Raw genomic sequence first — 26,182 nt, 5'->3', positions numbered from 1 at the left:
TCTTAAGTGCCTTGATCTTTGCTTTTTTAGTACCAAAACTGTTATGTATCCACATCAATACTAATCCCTGTTATGAAATTGCTTTCTCCTTGTGATTGTCATTTGTTCAACATCCAGGAAATGCTGTTGCCACATCGTACTCTGTTGGTGTTAAGCTGGTATATATACACCACATAGGTAAACACAAAGACCTACTTCTTTGCAAATAGAGCACTGGACATCATCTGCATTCAGAATGGGTCGAGTTATTATTTGGACTGGTAATCTTAGATTCAATAACATGTTTATATGTTGGATGTTGATGCTGTGTTAACTTATTTATATAACTTACTTATGCTTCTGTGCAACTATGCAGTATATTTTTTCTATATAAAATTCATAAAAAGATACATTAATTTACTCTAAATAGGTATTTCTATCATAAAGGCCACATGTTAACAGGTTTGTGCTTTCAAGTCTGTTTCTTTCAATGGAATAATTGAAAAAAGTATAGTGACAAGATGCACAGGAAACATATGCCTTCTGTATCTAAGTATCTTTAATAGGGAACTGAAATTGAACTCTACAAATGGCCTTTCCAAAATCTTTATCTTATTTGTGTTGTAACTTGTAGGTTATTTCAGTACAATTTTCAAGGAGAAAAATTCTCCCAATGTATTTCTAGGCTGAAGTTCACCTTTAGCAATGATAGTAGCACAGTTTGTTTGATTTCTTCTAGGCAGGCCAATCTGCACAGCTCTGCCTTGCAAAGTTCTAATGATGAAGCATCAAGGTTCCATAGATTATAATAATATGAGCAAAAAGCTATTTGTGCTACTTCTTCCTGGTGCGGGAGCCATACAATTCTTTGGTACAATCAGAGTACTTTGGGAGGTCTATACAACAATATGAGAGATTGTAGGGAAACTGGGAAAGGAAAAGAAGAGAATAAAGAGATAGCCGGTGAATCACTTGACAGTTTATTTTGCCAATAGCAATTTAGCTCAAGTGGTCAGGAATCTGGGGAAAAACATTCAAAGACATTATGTCTTAATTAGCTCACTGAGAAAAAGGCTGAGAAATTCCTGTAACAATTTTCAGAATTTTGTATTTATCCCAGACTAGAAGTCAAGTAAAATCTATGTAGTTCTTGCTTCTTTGATATTTTTTGCTCTATCTGGATTGATAATCAGGTTTTCATTCAGTTTTGCATGGATAACATCAAGGAGTTTAGGTTTTTAGTAGCTGTGATGGGGATTGATTATTGCCATTATTGTGTGTATCTGTATTTAGTTTCAATTAAAAAGATAAATACTAATGCAAACTAAAAAAGAATAGAAAAATAAAAATATAGTAAAGAAAAAAGAAGCATATAAAGAAATTTCTTCTCTCTTCATCCCAACATGATGGGATGTGTAAACAATTATAAAGTATAAATAAATATATAAACAATTTTAGTAATTTATAACCTTCTCTTAAAATGCAACAAATGATCTCTTATTTACATATCTCATCTCTTATCTATAAACAAATCCTTAAAGCCTTGTTGTTAAGTACTGATCACCAAGTCAATTAAGATTTACTAGATGTAATAGTGTATCTGTTTTAACCTTGATCAAACAAACCAACTTTATATTTCTTCCTTTTACTTTTAACAATCTTAATCTTTAGTCTCTTGAAACAATATCTTAGAACTTGATTTCTTTTTATTTTTCTTTGTCGCTTTGTACAAACTTCTTTAACCAGTCTTTTTTGTAAATTCAGTATAGGAAAATTATCCAGGCCACTCTCTTAATTTGTTATTTATATATACCTTTTAATTATTAAGACATCAGCTGGTTTCTTTTTTATGTCCAGTGTAGCATTTTTCCCTATATCATACTGTAGCCTGTCATTTTAAAATACACTTTCAGATCAGTATGAATTTTGTCATGTAAAACTTTCTCTTCTTTTATAACATTTCAAAGCCAGTTTATCTATAGAGGCTGACACTCTTAAAATTAACTTCTGGATCCTTGTTTAAAAAATATCCTTCCATGTGTCCAATCCCAAATGTGCTTTTTCAAGAGGCAACTGTATTTTCCACAAACATTCCATATAAGAGATTACATATTGCCTACTACACCACAATAACTGAACTAGCAGTTGCACATAAGATTTCACCATGACACACCAATTCATTTACTTGCTCTAAAATAGATTGCAAAAATTAATTTATTGTCCCCGTGAGCTTGAGTCATCAGTACATTTCATTGGAAATTCTTATGCCTCTTTGCCTTAAATCTGACATCTGCCACAACTCATTGCAGGTTTGCAATGAAAGAAATGTCTGCATATAAAGGAAGACATATACTGTATTTCCATCCCAGGCTAATGCAGTTCTAATGTTCCTCCAATGATTCCTCAGACATAAATATATTAAAGAACTCAAAAGACATCATATATCCTTGTCTTACTACTTTTTTCATTGTTGAAGCATTCACTAAGCATTCCATTTATTTTCTTACATGCTTTACTTCTATATATTCTACATTTGTTGCATTCAGCAACCAAACAGCCTTCAACTTCATTTTTATGGAAAATGTTCTTTAATTCATACCTATATGCATTCACTGTATTAATAATGCATGATAAAGTTTCCTGTTTGCTTTCATAAATTTCTCAGCAACCGGCTGAAGAGGAAAAATCTAGCAGGTACACCCCCTACTTGACATAAAAGCACACTGCACTTCACAAGTTTTTAGTTACTGGTCTTGATGTACTCTTTTGGTTAGAATTCTACCTTCCTACACATGTTTAACAAAGCAATACTTTTTATGAGTTTAGTTTTTGTTCTTATTACTTTTCATTGTATAAAAAGTGTACTCTAACTTCACTATTCATGCTCTCTAACTTCATTATGTGTGTGAGAGAGAGGGGGGAGGGAGGGGGAGGGAGGGGGAGAGGAGAGAAAGAGAGAGAGAGAAATTATCAGCATGTCATACCTGTCACACCTATACCATTCACTACTAATGTAATGCAAGCATAGTTCAGTTTTTACACGTCTTGACCAAGATGCCACATTTTTCATCAAATATACCCACACTATTCTTAAAGAACTATTCTTTAGTCTATAGACTACTTTGCAGAACCAATGTACCCCACCAAAGGAGATATAAGCAGTTTTCTGATGCATTCAAAGTAAAATATAAAAAAGCATTGATAGTAAATATTAATCATATTATAATAATCTTAGATCCAAAGAGCCTATATTACTTAGCTAATTTGTTTTCTATTTTCCTTTTATTCTAGGTTTAGCTCTCTTGCTGTTTCTTCACTGCAGTAAGTAATCATATAGTATCATCTTATTTCCTAATGAATCATGAGAAAACAGGAAAGATTAAAGCTCAATTTATGGGGCTCTAATAAAATATTCCATAAAGGAATCAGCAATGGAAAGAGCATGAAGGTTGGTGATACCTTTCATGATCCCAAGCAGCATGAGAAGTTAGATTTAGACATTCACCACCATAAACAGGACAACAAGTGATAAATAATGGTTTGTGCCAGATAGAGTCATTTTTGTGAGACATAAATTCGATAAGTAAAAATGTTAAATAAATGTGACACATTATTCCTTCAAATTTAGAAGTAGATGTAGAAAGAAGAACGTTAGATAAGTGGAGGACCCAATAGAAGCTGTTTCTGGAATCAGAAAAATAATAATAAGCAATAGAGAAGAACATATTCTGATAGATAGAACTCTCCAGTGGTGGGTTCCAGATCTAACTGCAGAGCCAGGGCACCTCCGATGCCACCGCCGCCATCCCAGCATGGCTTTTTTGGCGGCTTCCAAACCAAGACTTCCGGCAGTGGCCATTCTGGGCATATACTCTATGGCTGCTGGTAGAGCATACTCGAAGAGCGTACAACCATAGAGCATATGCCCAGAGTGGCCACTGCCGGAAGACTCAGTTTGGAAGCCGCCAAAAAAGCCATGATGGGATGGCAGTGGCAGAGGAAACGGAGGTGTTCTGACTCTGCAGGGAGAGCTGGGCCAGGGCATCATAAGGCTGGGAGGTGCGCAAGCCAGAGTAGAACAGCCACTCGCGCAACCCCCCTCTCCAGCTGTGCAGAGTGCCATTCATTGACATTTCGAAGGCGCCAAGCCGCAGGAGCCGGGTGGTGGCGAACATGTGCTCCCATGGCTTGGCGATCCCCTTAGGTCAGTGAATGGTGCTGTGCCCAGCTGGAAAGGGGTTTGCCAGGTGACTGCTGGTGAGCGTGGTCACTTCATGGCAGCTGTGTTGCACTGCTGTGACAGTGCAACACAGCCATTCGCCATGAGGCTGTACCTGGCTCTTTGGGAGCCTGCTAACAAGAGAGCAGCCACCCGACAACCCCAAAACAATAAGCCCTCCCCTGATAATAAGGCCCAAGCCATATTTTGTGGGTCAAAAGAAAATAAGACCCTGTCTTATTTTCAGGGAAACACGGTACCGCTATTTAATGATATTGTTACTCAATCAATGCACCAAAATGTTTTTTATACAAGAAGTAATGTTAAAAAATAAATAACAGAAAAAGTAAATAGGACCCTGATGATGCTGTACCAATGCCAGTGAATGGTTCCCCCAGTGTCTCTTGTGTTTTCTTTTTCAATTCAAATTAAACTTAACTATGCCTCTTTTAAGAAGTAGTCACAATGACACAGATAATTTTATTCTTCCCCTTCTAATGGACACTTTAGAAAGGAACTCCAGGAGAGTGGCCATATTCTATTTCATTCCTATTACAATTCACTATGTTTAGAACCTTATACAGTTTTTGAGTAAATTGTAATTTTATATTTTTACAGTTTAAATAACAGATAGTGGGAAACAGATAAATTCATTTATACCTATTTTGCCAATTATTCTTTAAGTAACCTAAAATAATGTACTAGTCACTACTGCATTAAAATTTAAGTATTTTAGTGATTTCCTAATTAGTTTTAGTAAGCTAGCAAATTAGCTCTGTTTATTTTAGGAAGGTTGGGGTAACTTTAATGTTCTATTATATTTATTTCTATCCTATTTTAAATAAGTAGTTAATTTTGGTCACTGATCATGATAATAAAACCAACATTTCTTATATGTGGTTTCTTCCTAATAGAATATCTTTCTTACAATTGACTATTCTGGTTGGGATTTTAGGGAACTGCAATTTATTTTATTTTTATTTTATTTATTTAATCAAGCATGAATTAGATAACAGATTATATATATATATATATATATATATATATATATATATATATATATATATATATATATATATATATATAAACATTATTATGAATACATGAATAATACAAATATAAGGAAATTATTAGGGCAGGGACGGTAGGAATTCTGGTGTGCCTTAAAATTCAGTATATCTGGATTTTGCTAGCTTGGGAATAAGTCATTAAACAGATAAAGCAACAGAAATATCTTATTTTCCTGGGAGGAGTGATTAACTGAATAAACCAAAATGTCTTTGATATACAATCTCATTTGGACAGGTTCTGCTTTGAAGCTTGTTTGCTATTTCACCAACTGGTCTCAGTACAGGCAAGATAGAGGAAAATTTTTGCCTAAAGACATCGATCCCAAACTGTGCACTCATCTCATTTACACATTTGCGGGAATGAAAGACAATAAGATCACAACGATAGAGTGGAATGACGAACAGCTCTACAAGGATTTCAATAACCACAAAAAAACGTATGGAGCCAGTTGGGGTGAGGTGGGATAAGGGGTCTTTCTAGAAATCCTTGGAACTGGGATTTTGGATTATATGATTGTAGAAGAAAGTATATAAATTTTTTACACAGGGAACTTTATGGAAGTTTATGGAAGTAGAAATGATTCCAACCCTGAGGACTGCATTAGAAAAAAAAATGTTTTAAATTCCTTTTGTATACACTGATGCAGCTGGGAGAATTTTGCCTACATCGTAAAGCATCAACCTGAATCAGGCCCAATGGACTTTTCTAAGCATAAAAACCACATATAGAATGAGAGATAAACTAGTTAAGAAAAGCAATTGAATTCTACTAACCAATTTTTTTTCTCATTTAGGAATCCAGGATTGAATACACTTTTAGCTATTGGTGGATGGAATTTTGGTAGTGCAAAGTAAGAACCTCTGAGATATCTATGGAGGGGACTTTATTCATCATGCTGTGATGAACAAGCCTAGGTGGTGGCAACTGCCAAAACACTGGACTAATTCTTGGGATGCTCTTTGAGGGCCCTACTTTGCAATTATTTTCATGGTTGTACACTGGTATTTCCTACAATATTGCTGACAGTAACAATGACTGCACAAGATTAAAAAAATACATAATTGTAATAAGGAAAGATGGCAAATGTACATAAAACTGGCTACTATACATAGTTAATCATATAATATTCATGTTTCAAAACCTTCAAAACATCAAATATTTGGAACTAGAATTAAAAAAAAATAGAATCAAGCTGAACGAAGATTTAATAGGAAATACGTTATTTGGGATTAAGTGACTTTTCAAGTCAAAAGACTAAGGTAGAACCCTCCGAGTTCTGTAGTTTGGGTACAGATATTGGATGGGTACACATACTGTATGATATATGTACGTGACAAAGCAAATTGGTATCTTGTTTGTTTGCTTGATGTGCTCATATGCAACTTCTTTGGTAGATTCTCTGCAATGGTAGCTACTGCTCAAAACCGCCAGGTATTTATTTCTTCTGTGGTTTCATTGCTCCGAAAACATGACTTTGATGGCTTAGACCTAGATTGGGAATATCCTGGTGCCAGAGGCAGCCCTGCAGTGGATAAACAACGTTTCACCCTCTTAGTTCAGGTACTGCAAAACTTTGAGTTGATGATAAAATGCAAACAGCAAATAAAAAGTTTCTTGCTGCAATGTTATTTTATACTAGCAAATTCTATGTACAACAGTGTACCTAGGAACACGGAAACAGTAAAACAGAACATCAGAGAATATAGCAAAAGTTGTACAGAATGAATGCTGCTTAATAATTACTTTGTTACTGGAACTAAGTCATAACAGATTTGCATATGCAATCGGTTATTCAATTCCAAAATGTAATATAGGGATATCTTTCTTTATCTATAGCTAAGACCCTTCAACAGCATAGTACACATCAGATGTTCAGTTTAAACCCATTAATACATTTAGCAAGTAAGCAATATGTATTTTTTTTTCTTTCAGTTCAATCGTGTGTGATTCTCCTTGAACTACTCTTTGCAGTTTTCTTTGCAAAGGTTTTCGAAGTGGTTTGCCATTGCCTCCTTCCTAGGGCTGAGAGAGAGAATGATTAGCCCAAGATAACCCAGCTGGCTTTGTGCCTAAAACAGGACTAAAACTCAAAGTTTCCTGGTTTCTAACCTATGCCTTGACCATTGCACCATGGCTCTCAAAAATATGTAATAGATACCTAAAATCCCTGTAATAAAAATATAACTCAAATAAGAAATATCCTAGATTTGCAGTTACATTGGAGACAAAAGTGGCTGAATTAGTATCACTATCCACTCATTAAATCATCTGCATCTTTTTAAGTAACCTACATTTTTAATTTATATTTTATTTTAAAAGATGACAGGAATAAAACTAATGTTGCCATCTGCTTATCTTAGGAAATGATGAAAGAATTTACAGCAGAAGCCCAGAGGACAGGAAAGAAAAGACTCTTGCTTAGTGCTGCCGTTGCTGCTGGGAAGCAGACTATTGACAATGGTTATGAAGTGGACAAGATTTCAGCGTGAGTATATCCTGAAAAAATTATTAACTAAAATGGAGAGCATGCTGACCTTTAAATTAATTTCATCCGTTAGCTCCAACATTGTAAGCTAACAAGTTCTTATTTCTTAGTTATAAAACATCATGCTTCATGGAACCATTCAAATTACAGGTACCGGTAGTTCTACAGTTCATTTAGTGACTGTTCAGAGTTACAACAGCACTGAAAATGCTTGGCAACTGATTCATACTTATGACCTTTGCTGTGTCCTAGTGTCATATGATCTCCTTTTTCTACCTTCTGGCAAGCAAAGTCAATGGGGAAGCCAGATTCACTTAACAACCAGTTTACTAACTTATTAACTGTGGTGATTCACTTAACAACTAGAGCAAGAAAATTTGCAAAATGAGGCAAAACAAATGTCTCACTTAACAACAGAACTTTTGGGTTCAGTTGTGGTTGTACGTTGAGGACTACTTGTATGATATTAAAGATGGAATTCACATAATGTATATTTTATTACTTTACTCACAGATATTTGGACTTTATCAATCTCATGTCATATGATTTTCAAGGAGCTGGAGTCACAGGGCACGTCAGCCCCCTTTTCCCTGACACTGTAAGTGTTAAACACTTGATCCCATATAGACTCTACATTTAGATTTAGAAAAAACATGAAAAGTAATTTACATATTTAACACATGTTACATATAGAAAACAACTTAACAAACGGATTGAGAATCAGCATGCTGGTTTAAAATATTTTATTCAACACTTTCCCTTTTAATATATTTATGTTGTGCACCTAAAAATTACAACTTGGTTCTCTAAACAGTGACTCTCAACAATTACTAGCTCTTTAAAACTACTAGTAAAAAGATCTGTGAGAAGTGCTTTTCTTAATAACTATCATTCTATTAAGCAAACTGATTTTTCCAGGTTGTTTGTAAATTTCTAAGTGGGCATGAATGCTGGTAAAGCAGTCATGGGAACTGGCCCACTCCAGCTGCACCAGCAGAGGAGGCATACTTTAGCCAAGGAATTTCAGCTGGCATGATCCCAGAGAAGAGCCTTCTCTGCTGTAGCTCCTGCCCTCTGGAACATCCCACCCCCTGAGCTGAGATTGGTTCCCACCCTCCTGACTTTTCGTAAGAGCCTTAAGACCTGGCTCTGCCAGATGGCTTGGGACCCAATGGGAAAGCTTCATACTGGAGGTGGTTGGCTAATTAAAACCTACAATGCTGCTGTCGCTAAATGCCAGGTCTGTGGTACATAAAGCTCCTCTCGTCCGGGACTTAATTTTAGACGAGAGGGCAGACCTGGCATGTATTACTGAAACCTGGCTGGGCCCAGAGGGAGGAGTCCCCCTTGTAGAACTGTGCCCAGAAGGATTTCAGGTGCTGCACCAGCCGAGAGCCCAGGGAAGGGGTGGGGGTGTGGCCGTTGTTATCCGGGAGTCGTTAGTTCCTCGTAGGGTCCCTGCTCCGGAGCTTGTCGGGTGTGAGTCTCTGCTGATAAAGTTGGACCTCAAGGGTCAAGTGGGTTTGCTGTTAACGTACCTGCCTCCCAACAGCGTTGCAGCAGCCCTCCCCTCGCTCCTCGAGTCGGTAGCCGAGCTGGCAATTGAGTTCCCTAGGTTGATGGTCCTGGGGGACTTTAATTTGCCGTCGCTCGGTGAAAACTCTGATGGGGCGCAGGAGTTCATGGCTTCCATAACAGCCATGGGCTTGACCCAAGTAATTCGGGGCCCAACCCATTCGGCAGGTCACATGCTCGACCTCGTATTCCTCTCGGAGCAGTGGATTTGTGACCTTGGTCTGAGGGGTAACGACATCATACCCCTGTCGTGGTCAGACCACTGCCTACTGAGGCTCGACTTCCGGAGACCAAACCCCCACTGTAGGGAGGAGGAACCGACCAGGTGGTTCCGCCCCAGGCGACTTATGGATCCGTTAAGGTTCCAGACGGAGCTTGGGGTCATTCCTGATACTTTCGCCCACAGTCCGGTAGAGACTCTGGTTGCTGCTTGGCACTCGGCAGCATCGGAGGCCCTCGACCGGATTGCACCACTACGGCCCCTCCGAGGCGGCGGATCCCGGAGACCTCCTTGGTTCACCGAGGAACTCCGGGAGATGAAGCGCCGGAGGAGATGCCTAGAGCACCGATGGAGGTCCGATAAGTCCGAATCGAACCGAGCAATGGTAACCACCTGCACCAAGGAATACACCAGGGCACTTAGGGCAGCGAAAAGATCTCACATAGCCACCTTGGTTGCGTCCGCTGAGTCCCGCCCAGCCGCCCTGTTTAAGATAACCCGCTCCCTATTAAATAAAAGGGAAGCGGGGGAACCCTTGCAGGGCAGAGCTGAGGATTATGCCCAATTCTTAGCGGACAAAATTGCTCGGTTTCGGTCGGACTTGGACTCCATCCCCGCAGTTCCAGCCGAGGCACAAGAGGATCAAGTAGAACATCTCTGGGTTGAGTTTCAGGATGTTACCCCCGGGGATGTGGACAAGGCCATGAGGGCTGTAAGTGCCTCCACCTGCGTACTGGACCCGTGTCCCTCATGGCTGGTTACTAACAGCAGTGAGGTGACACGAGGCTGGATCCAGGCGGTTGTGACCGCCTCTCTTCGGGAGGGGAACTTCCCCGCCGCACTGAAAGCGGCGGTGGTGAGACCCCTCCTAAAGAAGCCATCTCTGGATCCAGCTGTTCTTAATAACTATCGCCCAGTCTCCAACCTTCCCTTCCTTGGGAAGGTTGTTGAGAAGGTGGTGGCCTTCCAGCTCCAACGGTCCTTGGAGGAAACAAACTATCTTGACCCCTTCCAGTCAGGCTTCAGACCCGGTTACAGCACAGAAACCGCTTTGGTCGCATTGACCGATGATCTCTGGAGAGCCAGAGATGGAGGACATTCCTCCATCCTGGTCCTCCTTGACCTCTCAGCGGCTTTCGATACCATCGACCATGGTATCCTTCTGCGACGACTGCGGGAGGTGGGAGTGGGAGGCACCGTGTTGCGGTGGTTCTCCTCCTACCTCTCGGACAGGTCGCAGTCGGTGTTAGTGGGGGGGCAGAGATCGTCCCCTAGGCCCCTAACATATGGGGTGCCGCAGGGCTCGGTCTTATCCCCCCTACTATTCAACATCTACATGAAACCACTGGGAGAGATCATCCGTAGGCACGGGATCAGATACCATCAATATGCGGACGATACCCAGTTGTATCTGTCCGCCCCGTGCCAACTCAATGAAGCGGCAGACGTGATGAACCGAGGCCTTGAGGCTGTTATGGACTGGATGAGGGTTAACAAGCTTGTGCTCAACCCAGCAAAGACCGAGTGGCTGTTGTGTTTCCCTCCCAAAGATTCGACCAATATTCCATCACTCAGGCTGGGGGGTCAAATTTTATACCCCTCAGAGAGGGTCCGCAACTTGGGAGTCCTCCTGGATCCACAGCTATCGTTTGACCACCACCTGATGGCTGTGACCAGGGGGGCATTCGCCCAGGTTCGCCTGGTGCGCCAGTTGCGACCCTACCTGAATCGGGAGGCGCTCACAACAGTCACTCGGGCCCTTGTGACCTCTAGGCTGGAATACTGCAATGTGGTCTACATGGGGCTGCCCTTGAAGAGCATCCGGCGACTTCAGCTAGTACAGAACGCGGCCGCGCGAGTGATTGTGGGTGCACCTCGGTTCACCCACATAACACCTATCGTCCGCGAGCTGCGCTGGCTACCTGTCGATCTCCGGATGCGCTTCAAGGTGCTATTAGTCACCCATAAAGCCCTGCATGGTAGTGGATCTGGATACTTGAGAGACCGCCTTCTGCCAATTACCTCCCTGCGACCAATTAGATCTCACAGATTGGGCCTCCTCCGTATTCCATCGGCCAGCCAGTGCCGGCTGGCAACCACAAGGAGGAGGGCCTTCTCAGTAGTAGCCCCGATCCTTTGGAATGAACTCCCCGTGGAGATTCGTACCCTCACCACCGTCCAGGCCTTCCGCACAGCCCTTAAGAACTGGCTAGCCCGTCAGGCCTGGGGATAAGGATAGCCGCCCCTCCCGAATGATGAATGTATGTTGCTTATTACTTTTATTATATGTGTCTACGTCATTGTTTGTATTCCCCCTCCCTGATTTTATGTGAGCCGCCCTGAGTCCCCTCAGGGAAAAGGGCGGCCTACAAATGTTAATAAACATTTCAAACATCTCAAACATCTCAATAATCCCACCTCCACCTTCCCCCACCCCATGTGTCCGGCTCCCTCCTTTGCCACCTGTGTTAGTGATTTTATCTGCTGTTCTATTTTATAATTGATGGTTTTAGTGTTTTTATATTGCAAGCTGCCCAGAATCATTGGATACCAGAGGGGTGGCAAATAAGTTTAATAATAAAATAAATAATAATAACATATCATCAATGACTGCTAATTGAGGCATAGCAGCAGAAAAACTGTATTAGAAAGATCACAGTATAAATCTAATCTGGTGGATATTTAAAATGAGTGCATTGAAGATCCTAGGATTGTGCACACTTCAAAAACAATTATGAAAAAGTACTCAGCACCTCTCTACTATTCACTCAGTATGCTTCTTCCCTTTTTTCAAGCTTCTGGATGAGGGGAAGGTCTCTGCATTAAAGAGTCTAATTTAGTCATGTCAAATAACTCCTTATTTATTTTTAAAATGAGCTAAATTATACTACATCATTTGTATGCATGAGTATAGAATATTGAATGCTGTTCATTAATCATACCTGTTAGTATTAAAATATCTAGATTATTATGTAGGCAATTAAGAAACACATACTATTATTTATAGATTATTTTTGTAAAAAAAACATTATGAATATGTAATCTCAGATAGGAAAAAATATATTTCATAATATAAAGTTTTTTAATATTATGCCATCTTAGAATATATATCAATCTGTTAAACTATTTGCACTTTGTCTCACATCATCCAATGAAAATATGGATAAAATACAATTTTGAATATCAATGTGTTAACCTTTTTCCTAAAGCCGTACAATTTGTTTCCCGCCTATTCATCCAAAGAGCTTGAGTGACAATAGAGTTTTACTCATTAGTTTACTTTATATTATCTTTCTTGCATTCTTTACAAAGCTGCTGCATAAATTTATAAGATCCTCTAAAGTAGGAATCAATACAACATGTTATCGGTAGCCTTTCAGATACAGGTATTTCTGAACCACAGTTTCTTCACAGTTGCCAATACTGATAAGACAACTTTAATTGCAGCTGAAGGCAAGTGGTTCCTCACCCATTTGAAGGGAATAAATCGTTCCTCAGTATGAAGTGAAAGGCTACTGTTGGGAAGAAAAATTACCAGTAGGAATGTCTTACAATGGAACCATTTTCCTTGGTATATGTGACAGTATCTTCACCCAATATATTTATGTTAGGACTGTAGCATAACTGAATAATAAAAGGGATTAGCCTCAAAACCAGACAAAATGGACTGAAGTCTTGCTTATTTGTTTATTGCTCCAAAGGACAATGCTGTGCAGTACTGGAAGACCAAGGGAGCGCCACCTAAAAAGATCATTCTGGGAATTCCTGCCTATGGACGAACCTTCACCCTTTCTACTTCACAGAATGGAGTGAAGGCACCAACTTCAGGGCCTGGCACACCTGGTGTTTACACAAAAGAAAGAGGATTTTTGTCTTATTATGAGGTAAGGAAAAGATAAATAGTTATGCCCCCTTCACTTCTCCAAACAAGGATAAATTTCAAGAAGTCCAACACGTGCTCATGTTTGATCCCCTTTGGTAGAGACTGCAGAGATGTATTGAAATATTTAAATGTGCAGAAATATATGGTACATTTACAAATATACAGATTTGCATAGGTGAAAGGAATTAAAATATCAATATATTCACTGCTTCCAAAACATATCTCTAGAATGAAGCATCTTGGGTGAATAAAGTTCAAATGATTGATTTAGATTAGACTATTTCTCTCCCTTTCTCTACCTCCCTCGAAAAAATTTACAGTCAGCCCCATTAGTTCCTTATGGCAGACCAACAAAATCCTAGATGACAACTTCCTTATTGTGGGGTTGCAAGGAGGCTGCCTTCTTTCTTACTTACTATTCTTTTTTTCTTTCTTTGCAAACCTAATCTTAATAAATAAAAGAGATGAAAACAGGGAGACATTTGTTGTTCCTTGTCTCCTACAATTATCTGAAAAGTTTCTAATGAAAACTTTGGTCAAATATTAAAGACATATTCTTGGAATATCCTGAGTTGTTTATACTTCTTTTCATCTGTCTCAAGTCAAGTACATATTTCGTTTCAGATCTGTGACTTTAAAAATGGTGCTACCACAAAAGTGATTGAAAGTCAGAAAGTTCCATATTCCTTCAAAGGAAACCAATGGGTAGGATACGATGATGTCAGGAGCATTACCAAAAAGGTAAGGATTATATATTTTAATTTAAATGTTTGTGTATTCTTCTAGTATATCTCAGCAACATTTATGTTCATAAATCACAAAATAGTAGCAACATAGACTGCTTTAGGGTCCTTTATATCTGAAAGGTGTTTTTGTAGAAATTACAATAGTCCTGGTTTTACTAAGGGGAAACCTATGTTTAATCATATTTTCCTCAGATATATAACCCTGTAACCATGCAGGGCTGGCTTGAAACATTTTGGTGCTCTAGGGAAAGTCATATTCTGGCACCCCCTGTGTAAAGAGGGACCCTCCTGTTTCTTGCTTCTTTTTTCACATTGTAAGTGTGAAAGTTTTGACTTTCACCCTTACAATTTGCAGCCTGGAATCCCCCCCCCCCCGCTCATTTTGGGAGGGAAGGAGAGGCATTGTCTATATATTTACCATGAATCACAGTAAATGATTTTAAATACATCACCACCATTGTAATAATAGAGCAACCATTCTGTACAATTATATTTAACCCTCAAAACAGTGCACTAGTATATGAGTATAACTTTGATTAGCTGGTATCATGCAACTAGGTCTTTCTAACAAACTTTGATCTTGCATCATGAATATTATCAACTTCCTGAGATCTATAGAGGTAATAATAATTTCTTTTTCATGACCTGCAATGTCTGGCTAGTTTGCTATTCATAACTGCTTGACCAACTTTGGAGGTGTTTTCAAAAAGAGTAGAAAGAAAAAGTTCTAAAGCACCAAGAAAGGATTACCAGATTTTATACGAATATTTCAGCAGTTTTTTTTTTCAATTTTTGCACCCCCTAAAATTTGGTGCCCTAGACAAGTTCCTAGTTGCCAGGCCTAGCACCACCCCCAAACCATGACAAATCATGGCAGCTGAAACTGTTTAGCAACATAACTTCTATTTGAGTTCAAGCCTTTAAATTCCTATTTTCTGTTTCATTCAGGTCCAGTATTTGAAAAAACAAAACCTCGGTGGTGGTATGGTGTGGGCCTTAGACCTAGATGACTTCAGTGGCTCCTTTTGCAAAGAAGGAAGATACCCACTTATTCAAACTCTGAAAAAGCAGATGAGTTCCACAAATTAATTGGGTAATATTGTACTTTCTTTTCTTGGAATCATATTTTAATCCCAAGGCTAAAAAGGAACTAAGCATTTACCCAACATCCTCATTCTACTGGCATTTCCTATTATATAGCAATGACAAAGTATGACAATTTTCAATACTTCTGTAAAAGGGAAAATATTTTCTTTACCATAATGCTCAAGACTTTGTTATCACTTTTCCTCAATACAAACACCTATAGCCATTTGAAATAGTAAATATTACAAATACGGTAAGTATTTATTATCTTGCCCACCAATAGATCAAATATGTGTCCTTCTTTTGACTCTTGCCTCTTATTCCATTCAACTTTATTGAATGACTCTAAAGTCTAGTATTAGAATGATAAGGGGGAAAATATTTCTGTTTACTTTGTCAACATCACAGGCATGTGTTGAGTTCGTAAGATTTTGCTCTCTCCTACTGAAGATATTTAGAGGTCAAACAATGTTTATTCAAAAGTGAAACTACTGCTTTAATCACTAGAGTTGTGCAGATTGTGTAGGTCATGATAAACCTTAGTGAGGCACTCTGTTCCATGGGAGCGAGTAACTCCTCCTTGACCAGGAATCTACAAGGAAACAATCTGCTTTATTTCACAAGGGGGTGGGAATGGGAGGGGGCTTCTGTTATTGTGGAAAGCAAAGATGTATAATCTCCTTGTGTCACTGAGAAGAAGTGGGGTGCTGGGAGAGGGGAAACATAGAAAACCTTTTTTCTTTCCACTCAGGATCTTTGTCCCCACTGGGAATAATCAGCACAAAAGGCAACAACAATATACCAACTGCAAGATCTGTCGAGGGATTATTCATTTTAAGAACAACAGAGCAACAGAATAACAGAGTTGAAAGAGGCCTTAGAGGCCTTCCATGCAATATTTGTCAGTCAGCATGAACAGGCAATTAAAGGTTGCCAGCTGTACAACCTATACTGTATAGAAAAGATTCTACAGCAAAATTTGACATTAGAGAATCCTATTTCATTTCAAAGGAATACCGATAGCTAGGAGGAATAATATGACATATTAGGGTTTTACGATGTCCTCAGATTTGATTTTTCTTTTTGATAAATATAGTATACTTTGAGGGAACATAAATATTTCTAAAATGCCACTTTAACAATACTAATATTTTGTAAAGATTTTATTCTCCCCCCTCCCCTTATTTTATTGCTGCCTTGGTAGCAAATCAGATTTAGCCACATGGAATTGTCACTGAGAACCAATATACTGAACCAGTTTCATAGAAGCGTTTCTTGAATAGGCAGATATTTTCTTTTACCTTTACAATGATTTCTCTCCCCCTAAAATATCCAAAGTGCTGAAAAAAATCCAGTCGGGTACATTATGCCCTTAATCCATCTGTTGAGTTTGAGTTTGAGTTTATTGGTTTTGTATGCCGCCCACTCCCGAAGGACTCGGGGCGGATTACAATAAAAAGTGAAGGGGGATAAATAAGGCAAACAATTTAAAATACAAACAACATTCACAATTAAAGTGGGGCTGGATACTTCAAAAGCCCCAGGCCTGCCGGAACAGCCAGGACTTAGTAGCTTTATGGAAGGCCGAGAGGGTAGTAAGGGTCTGGATCTCAACGGGGAGGTCGTTCCAGAGGGCCGGAGCTGCAACAGAAAAGGCCCTCCCCCCAGGGGGTCGCCAGCTGGCGGATGGAATCCAGAGAAGGCCAAGTCTGTGCGATCGAATTGGTCTTTGGGAGGTAATTGGCAGGAGGCGGTCTCTCAGGTAACCAGGTCCGATGCCATGCAGGGCTTTAAAAGTAACGACTAGCACCTTGAAGCATGTCCAGAGACCAATGGGCATCCAGTGCAGCTCGTGGAGGATAGGTGTAACGTGGGTGTACCTAGGTGCACCCACAATCGCTCGCGCGGCTGCATTCTGGACTAACTGAAGTCTTCGAACACTCTTCAAGGGCAGCCCCATGTAGAGCGCATTACAGTAATCCAGTCTTGAGGTGACGAGGGCGTGAGTAACTATCCGAAGGGCCTCCCGGTCCAGGTAGGGTCGCAATTGGTGCACCAGGCGAACCTGGGCAAAGGTCCCCCTGGTCACAGCCGACAAGTGATGTTCTAACGTCAGCTGTGGATCCAGAAGGACTCCCAAATTGCGAACCCACTCTGAGGGGTGTATGATTTCACCCCCCAGGCTAAGGGATGGGAAGCTGGAGTTTAATAATCAAAAATTAAAAATTATGTTTAGAATAATTGTTAAATGTCATTTGCCTACCTATGGCACAATAAATTACTTGAACAATAATTGCAACTGTATCATTTATAAAACAGAGAAGTTAAGGGTTAGATAAAGCAAATTTTCTTGCAGAAAAATATTCTACACTGAGAGATAGAAAACACATCTTACAGTGCTTGTTAAGTGGAGGCAACTCAGTGCTAGAGAGAGGGGGAAGAGGGAGTGAATTTCCTTTTTCTCCATATGATACACTGATGAAATAAGTTTTTTTAAAAAAAGTAAAATCCTTGTATTTATTATGATTCCTCCGCAAAACTTATTTGTGATGGTGTACTGACAGGCCTTCACACATTTCTAAATGCAATGTCTGAACAAGTGTTTGCAGATGCTTCTTGTCCTTTCAACAAGACAGATATAAACCAAGATTTCCTGCTCCATGGCAACCCCAAATCATTAGCCGTCCACCATGGACTCCACTTTGCTTGTTTTCAGAAGGGTAGCCAAGATGCATCTTTGAATTGAATTTAATTGAATTTTAGAATAATATTTCATTCAGTTGTTGATAAATATACTTTGTTGTTGTTGTTGATGATGATGATGATGATGATGATGATGATGATGACGACGACGACGACGATGATATTATGATGTTATGATCACCCCTCCAGCAGACCATGGGCAGCTTACAACAGCAGAATATATAATTAAAATTTTTGAAACCATGACAATAAAACCACCCAAACTAAAAAGGAGCCATAGCAATTAAAAAAATAAAAGAGACTCCATATACTTGGAGCCAGGTCTTAAAGGACTTCCAGAATACCATATTTATCTCTGGGGGTGGGCACTGTTGCAGAGGCAGGAGATAGTAACAAAGAAAGTATTTTATAGGCTGTAAGTGGTAGTATGTTGCCAGTTCACACTTGTTCAGGCGAACTGGTAGTGGTGGCGGTGTGAGGCCCACTCTGACATCATCAAGGACCTTCTGTGCATTCCCAGATGCGCATGCTCCTGCTACTGAACCGATAGCGAAGAAAATAAAATACCATCTCTGGGCTGTAAGCTAACTAGAACTTTAGAGGGGGGCAGGAAATAAAGTTGAGAGAGACTGTATAACTTGAAAAATTGCTAAAGTAATGTTATTTTTTTTGGCAGGTTTCTCTTTCACTTTCAGCAGCATTCCTGAATATGAAATGTCAGATCTAGATTCAACACAAACCGCTTCACCAGCAGCAATTTTTCACTTTGATATGGCTAAAGGGATCTACAGCATATTAAACTATAAAATGAATTATATATTAGAGTATAAGTAATCTAGTATAGTATTTCTGATCCAACAAGTACCATTTCCAGATGCTGGATCCAGTAAGGCTAATGCTTGACAATCCATACAGATGATGCAACTATTTTAATTGAAGCACCGGTCCTCATCAGTCCCGAAGATAATAATATTCTATAACTAGCAATGTATTGTCTCTAAATTAAACTATCCATTCTTTCCAATGTATTCATCAACACATTTCTTTAACCTTTAATAAATGCATACTATCCTTTGATTCTTTATTCCAATGTGTACACAACCAAGATATTATTACTTCATAGTAATACTAATTACTATTTCATAGTAATAGTCTAAGGTGGACTAGAAATAAACTAATTTCAGTCATGGCAATTATATTTTTCTTTTTAACCTTAACAGAATTAGCAAAATATATTAAACAATAATGGCCTCTCTCTATTTGAGTATATCCACTTTGTTGCTGGTCATCCTCTTCTCTTTCTTTCCACCTCTTCCAGCATTATAGACTTCTCTAGAGAGCTAGTCATTGCATAATGTGTTTAAAATAGGATAGAGATTCAGTTTGTGTGGTAGATAAATCTGATAAAAAATTAACTATTGTTTTACAACAGTATGGTACAGCAAGAAACCAAGCATTGTAGCTCTGTCATTTATGGCGACTGAATGCTGTGCTAGGAACAAACATGCATGGAGCTTCCATGACTAAACAAAATATTGCTAATGAAATAATCAATTCCAATCACATTATCTGAAAACACTGTGGAATATATAAGGAGTGCATGTACAAAGCAGCCCAAATCCAATTTAAAACATGAAGACACAATATGTATAGACTATGCACAAATCTGTTTTTCACTTGGCAATATATCTGGTCAAGAAATTCATTATTTTATTTGATTAATTCATGATTATAAGAGACAGAATAATCAATTACTTAGTTTTACATTTATAGCATGACTTGAATAATTAGATTCTAAAATGAGCTGTGGGCTGCTTTTATCTTACCTGATGTTGAAATTAGGATCACATCAGTTGTGTTAGTGTCATTGGTCAAGTGTGCTTCCTTAAAAAGGATACTATATTTAGAAATTCCTTGCCTATTCTATAGTAACTGAATCTTATTTAAGCTGAATTCATCCTGAAAATAGTGACCAAACTTGCATAATTGTCACCCATGAGGATTTGAAACTTGCCTTAATTATGAGTGAACATTTTTTTGAAAAATGACTACAGCTTTTATGCCCTGTCAATAAACAATCCATGAGTAGCATTTGGTTATTTGTTGCTCTCATCCTGGAATTTACAGAATCAAAAATATTACAGTATGCAATGAAGCAATTTCTGAGACTGATCTGCCTATAATTTTCTAAAAGAAAAGCAAACTAGATTTGTAAAAGTTCACAGCATTAAAAAAAATATTTTAAAAAAGTTACAGTAGAAGCTACCCTGCAAAAGATGGAGGTATCTCATAAAAAAGATTTAAAAGGAAGTAAGGAAATGAAAATTGGCTAAATTAATCATATGCTCTTATTTTTGAAATTAATGTATTATTTAACAGTTATTTTCAGCACATACATAATGAACAGATATTTCTAAATTCATGTGAGCAAATCCATTCTCTTCAATGCATCCCCTCCCATGTATACATGCATGTGTGTGTGTGCACACACAAACATATAGGAGGTAGAAAATCTTGACAAAGACAGACACTAATATCTGAATTTCTTATTTGCTGACAAATCCTCAGGGGCTACTCCAGATGTACTGGTCAAAACCATTTTCTTGATCCTGTTCTTATATATTGGTGCTTTTCTGCCTTTTCTTCAAAATTTGAGTTAGTCTTCAGAATTTGACTGTATTTAAACCTATTGCAGTTCTCCCTGTTTCCCAAGATACTTCCAAACTGGCACTTCTTGTGCTACATTCAGAAAAGGAATTATTCCTGCCTCCCTTTATGTGCAGAAAGAACTGGTGAGAGAAATTCAGGGAATGAAGCAAGGCAACAGCTCCAGAAGGACATGGACTATATCATAAGGAAGTTAAGAAATGGTGGGGAAACTGAAAAAGTCAAAAGAAAAACCAGAAGGAAATTGTGGGCAAACGGAGAAACAGTCATAAGGAAACATTCTCTTGATCTAAACCAAAAAACCACAACTTCATTCTCCTAATTCATTCAAAGTTTTTAAAGGTGTAGGTCAGTGTTTCTCAATGTCAGCAACTTTTAAGATGTGTGGACATCAACTCCCAGAATGAGACTTCAGATACATCCTTTTTTCCTTCTTTTACCTTCTTTCTTTCCTCCATTTCTTCCTCCCTCCCTCCTTGCCTGCCTTTCAACTATCTCCATTCAGATCTAGATATAACTTTCTTCTTTCTCTTAAATTTTAGAGACAACCAACATATTATATCTATTGTTTTTTTATTTCCTGAATCTGTTTTGTTTACAATTGATTCCTTTAATTTCCCAACTCTCAATTTCTCATAACCCAAAGTCCTCAGCACATAGGTCTGTACTGTTGGCCATTATGGCTTTGATCAACTAAAGCTTTAGTAAGAAAAAGCAAGAGTAGCCTAGGTATAAGTCATACTCAGCTTCATTCACTGCTAATGGTAAACTGTTCATATTCTCTATCACAGCAAAAGCATCTAATTCTATATGCTGTGTATTTGATTTCACTGCATAAGAATGCAATTGAAAAAGCCATACAAAACCTGTAAGAACTGGCAAATGATGTGAGTTTGTTGTCATCCAACATATCTGGGGAACACAAAATTAATGAAAGCTGCCTCAAAACATTAGTGACATATTGTTTTGATTGTATAAGACTTCATCATAGATACTGGTAATAAAAGAAACTCATTGATAATTAATGACATTTCATTTTTAGATCAATTTTTCCAATCATGTAAGTTTTAAAAAGGAAAAAGAAAAAAAAACAATATATTTTTCTTTAATAATTATGTGATAGTAGTCCTGCCAGTTCTAACATCTTCTATAGAAGAGGTTCCACAAATCTACAGTACCGTTTAGAACTGGTTCCAGCTCCCTCCCCCCGCCCGTCCGCACATCATCAAGATGAAGAGCGAGAGGAAGAATTCTGGGAGTTGAAGTCCACAAGTCTTAAAGCTGTCAAGTTTGAACGCCTCTGAGGGTTTTTTTCTAAAGGGTTTGGGGTGCAAGGATCTTGTAACTTGACAGCTTTAAGACTTGCATGCTTCAAATGCCAGAATTTCTGAGCCAACATTTTGGTTGCTAAGCAAGAGTGTTGTTAAGTGAGTTTCACCACATTTTACAAGTTGGCCACGCCCACCAAGTCCCATGGCTGGCAAGCCACTTCCACCCAGTCACATGGCCAGCAAGCCACTCCCACACCATCACATGGCCAGCAAGCCACTCCCACAAAGCAGGCCACACCTACAGAAAAGGTTTTAAAAAAATTTGAAACCCACCACTGTGTGATAGGTACGTGTTCTTATAAAAAATGCTCATTCAATGCAGTTTCCTTTGTTAGAAAAATACTAAGCAATTAACCATAATTTCAAAATTATAAGCTAACAATAAATATACCGGTAATTTGATCCTTTTTTGCATCAATGTCTTTTAACTAAATATGTCTAGGCTAGTCTTCACACATATGATGATCTCATTGCATTATGCTGATGACTGATTGGCTAGTTTCATCATCACTGGCTATTGATCTGTGAGAGTTGTTTCATTGCATTAGTTGTAGGTTGCTTAGCATTTTTAATTAAACTAGCATACAATTTTTTAAAACAAATAATTACAGGTTGGGCTGTAAAACAAATACAGGGCTGGACTGGACTGGTTTAGCTCTGTCCACTTATTCACAGACCTGGATCCTCTCCAGTTAATTCTTTGCCTGAAAAAATATCAAACTACCATTATGCTAAACCAGGAAAAGTGCTCCCTCACTTTGAAATCCTCATTAAAGGTTTCAGAAGTTGTCTTGCATCTGTAGTCAGTTGTTGATTAAAAGCAGCTAATGAATCCAAGTACTTTCATGCTTCTGTAGGTGACTGATCCATTTCGAGTTTCGAGTTTAATAAAATTTGTATGCCGCCCACTCCCATTGGGACTCTGACTTACTTTTCCACATGACTTCACTTGAGGTTTTTTTTTTTTTCAGTTTCTCTACAAGCAAAAGACAGGCAAAAGACAGGATGACAAGATTTGTTCCACATACAGACATTAAAGGACCAGCCATTTAATCTTTCTCCAATAATAATATCCTCCATGCCACTCTTCATAAACACAGTAGATTACTTGAGGAGGGTCAGAATGATTCTCCTCCCAACTTCTTTTATCTTCTCCGGAGTCATCAGGCTCTGCTTTCTGACATACAGTTTGGTGTACAATTGATCCTGCAACATCTAAGTAGAGTAAGGTGACCAGATTTTAACATTGGTAAAGAGGGACACCATTGACCTGGGAAGGGGGGGGTGATTAATTTTTTTTTAAAAAAATTGGGACTTTTTTAAAAACACTGCGGGACGAGGGACAAATTGTTCAAAATCGGGACTGTCCCACCAAGAGGGACGTCTGGTCACCTTAGACAAGAGGTGCTGACTGAGGAGGAAGAGGAGGAGGAGGATGAAGATGTCTCCTTCAAACGGAAGCAGGTGACTGACAATTCTATATATAACTGAACAGCAGTTTGGGATGTGAGGTGGGAAGATGAATGAAGTGAATGTTGCAATAACATCATCAAGCTGATGAATTGATTCAGGGCAATTAAATCACTCAAAGGGAGATGCTGTCAATCTTAGTATTTCACAGGAATATGTGAGACACAGTATTCTTCAATATCAGCAGTACAGTTGTGTGCGCAATGATAAAGTATTCTTACTGACAATGACAAACTGCTTTATGATGTCATTTTATGATTTTCAAACATTTTGTACATTTTTCTGTGTACAACAATAATACTTATATATTTGCTTTTTAAAAGGGTCCTGTTAGGAGGGCTATGTCATTAATTTTGAAGGATGACTTGCTTTTAAATACTTCAAAATAGTCTTGTGTCTTTCATTTGTAAATATTTAAAATTTCTATACAAGTCCCTCTACCCAAATATGCATTTTATATTCTAATGAGATACAAGTAACAAATCTAGTATTAATGTTTACCATACCATGGAAATTAAATATGCATTGTCTGATGAGATTAATTTCTCCTCACTTCTCACTTTAAATAAACAAAAATAAAAACATATTATTATAAACACAGTATTATTGTTCTTATTGGAGTTCTAATAAAAATTTTCTCTAGTATTTCAATCCTGTGTATATTTTCTTAAAAATGGCACCAATTAGCAAAATATTTACAGTTTACCAATGGACCTGTTTACCATGATGGTGAAGCTATGAAGAAATAAAATGTAGTCATTTAACTACCAACTCACTCCAGATGCCTTTACCCAGTCATTAGATCTCAAGTTAATCGACTTCCAAGGGAATGCTATTGTGAAAGGGAGTATAGTACAAGTTCCTCTGCCTTGGTTTATAAGCATAATAATTAGTAAGATTTATCTCTATGTAAATAGTCATAAAATATAATTATATGAATTAAATGCAGTCTTATTCAAGGATATAAATTATTGTTATTGGCTATTTTAAAAAAATTAAATGTAATATAGGTAGTCCTCAATATACAACCGTTCATTTAGTGACAGTTCAAAGTTACAACGGCACAGAAAAAGGACTTCTACTGTTTTTCACACTTATGACCATTGCAGCATCCCCCATGTTCACAAGATTTACATTTGGATGCTTGGCAACTGACACAGATTTATGACAGTTGCAGTTTTCCGGAGTCATGTGATTCCCATTCGTGGCCCTCTGACAAGCAAAGAATGGGGAAAGCAGATTCACTCAACAACCATGTTACTAATTTAACTGATTCACTTAACAAATGTGGCAAGAAAAATTGTAAAATGGGGCAAAACTCAATAAATTTCTCACTTAACAACATAAATTTTGGACTCAATTGTGGTCGTGCATTGAGTACTACCTGCACTTATCTTCAGTGTTACTTCATTCTGCTGTAGCATTAAATTTCATATAGAACAAGCTTCTTCTTTCAGAATTGTGGAATTGTTATATAACTGTCTACCTTTAGAAAAGTTTCTCTTGAGTTAAACTCAGCTCCTATAATTTTATTGATGTGTCGTAATTTTCTTAGCAGTAGTATGGAAATTGTCAGTTGCTTTTGGGCAATTTTTAATACCCCACTATCCCCCACCTCCTCTTTTTCCCTCTTTCTCCTTTTTGTCCTTTCTTCTCCTTCCCCCCAAAAAGAGAAAGAGAGGGAAAAAGAGGAGGTGGGGGATAGTTCCTCCCTGCAGCAAACTTGTGGCAGCCGCCCAAGCTCCCTCCCCATGCCTTCTCACCTTCCCTCAGGTGGAAGTTGCTTGCAACCACCCTCTCACAAGGCTCTCGACTCCTCCGGGGACTCTTCGCCGCGGTGGCTCGACAAGCTCAGGCTTTCTCCTGCTGCTATTGCTGCTGCTGTCTGGCTTCAGGAGAACGTGGCACGGGACGTCTTGGGGACCGAGCGCGGCCGGCGCAAAATACTGTCCGTACCACACCTAGTAGTTCCTAGGAGACAGGCCATGCAAGTTCCCGGGATGAGTGACATCCTCGTTCCTACAGAAGCGGCTATTCTTTAGGCGCAGATACAGCGGTTTTTGTCCTCCTTCGGAAGCCGTCTCTCGTGACATTTGCGAGCCAATCAAGAGTGTGGCTTTGAAAACCTGCGCCGTGATCGTGCTGCGCGGGAGCAAGTGTCTCTCCCCGAATATGGAGGACGTAGTGGGCAACTTGTATGTATCCTAGAAAATCAGTAAGACCCGCTGGCGGCCCGTATCTGCTACAGCCTTGCAGCCTCTTTACATTGGTAAAGATTAAAAAAAATTAAAAATTGGGACTTTTTAAGAATGCTGCAGGATGCGGGACAAATTGTGCAAAATCGTCACTGTCCGGCCAAAAGCAGGACGTCTGGTCACCTTAAGCATGGCCAATTTGCAAGATGATGGGAAGACTATACTTTCCTCTATGTCAGAAGCAGGCACCCATTCTTATCTTTGTAGCACACATACTCATTTGTGGCAGAAGGGACTGAGAGCTGCAGTCTGATGGGGTGTGATGTAAAGCGAGCAAGGTTTTGACACCAAACTGATCAACTTAGAGAGGTGAATATGAGCTTCAAAGACGTGATCAGATGTTAAGACTTATTAAAACTCAGAGTTAAAGTTGAAACCTAATGTTTTTCAAAGCCATAAAGAAACATTGAGAGGACAGCCATCAGAGCACAAAGCAAAGCTTTTTCCTCTCCTGATTTTTTGCGTAAGGCTGTTACAAAACCCTTGGCTTCT

General features: G+C 38.7%; 1 protein-coding gene across 3 annotated transcripts; it reads left to right on the top strand.

The window, feature by feature from the left end:
• Positions 1-200: 200 nt before the first annotated feature.
• Positions 201-19,023, top strand: CHIT1 (chitinase 1). Of its 3 annotated transcripts, none has more exons than XM_032217260.1 (11): positions 201-260; positions 3,271-3,300; positions 5,504-5,705; positions 6,063-6,119; positions 6,664-6,829; positions 7,630-7,754; positions 8,268-8,352; positions 13,251-13,433; positions 14,057-14,173; positions 15,127-15,271; positions 18,644-19,023. In XM_032217260.1, exons 1-10 carry the CDS (start codon positions 236-238, stop codon positions 15,265-15,267), a joined length of 1,131 nt encoding a protein of 376 aa, XP_032073151.1. In that variant the 5' UTR covers positions 201-235; the 3' UTR covers positions 15,268-15,271; positions 18,644-19,023. The 3 variants fall into 3 exon arrangements, with proteins under 3 accessions (XP_032073151.1, XP_032073152.1, XP_032073154.1); XM_032217261.1 differs by lacking the exon at positions 18,644-19,023 and adding an exon at positions 16,016-16,059; XM_032217263.1 differs by lacking the exon at positions 5,504-5,705 and having other exon boundaries at positions 204-260.
• The last annotated feature ends 7,159 nt before the right edge of the window (positions 19,024-26,182 follow it).

The sequence above is a fragment of the Thamnophis elegans genome, chromosome 5 (assembly GCF_009769535.1).
Source record: "Thamnophis elegans isolate rThaEle1 chromosome 5, rThaEle1.pri, whole genome shotgun sequence".
NCBI lineage: Eukaryota > Metazoa > Chordata > Lepidosauria > Squamata > Colubridae > Thamnophis > Thamnophis elegans.
Note: the sequence above shows the minus strand (reverse complement) of the source record. Positions and strands in the feature narration are given on the sequence as shown.

Bases quoted from the DNA above. Each gene is read 5' to 3' on its own strand.
- CHIT1 (XM_032217260.1), top strand. From the start codon at position 236: ATGGGTCGAGTTATTATTTGGACTG. The intron at 5,706-6,062 runs GTATGGAGCCAG...TTTCTCATTTAG, and splicing joins TTCAATAACCACAAAAAAAC to GAATCCAGGATTGAATACAC. The intron at 13,434-14,056 runs GTAAGGAAAAGA...ATTTCGTTTCAG, and splicing joins GATTTTTGTCTTATTATGAG to ATCTGTGACTTTAAAAATGG.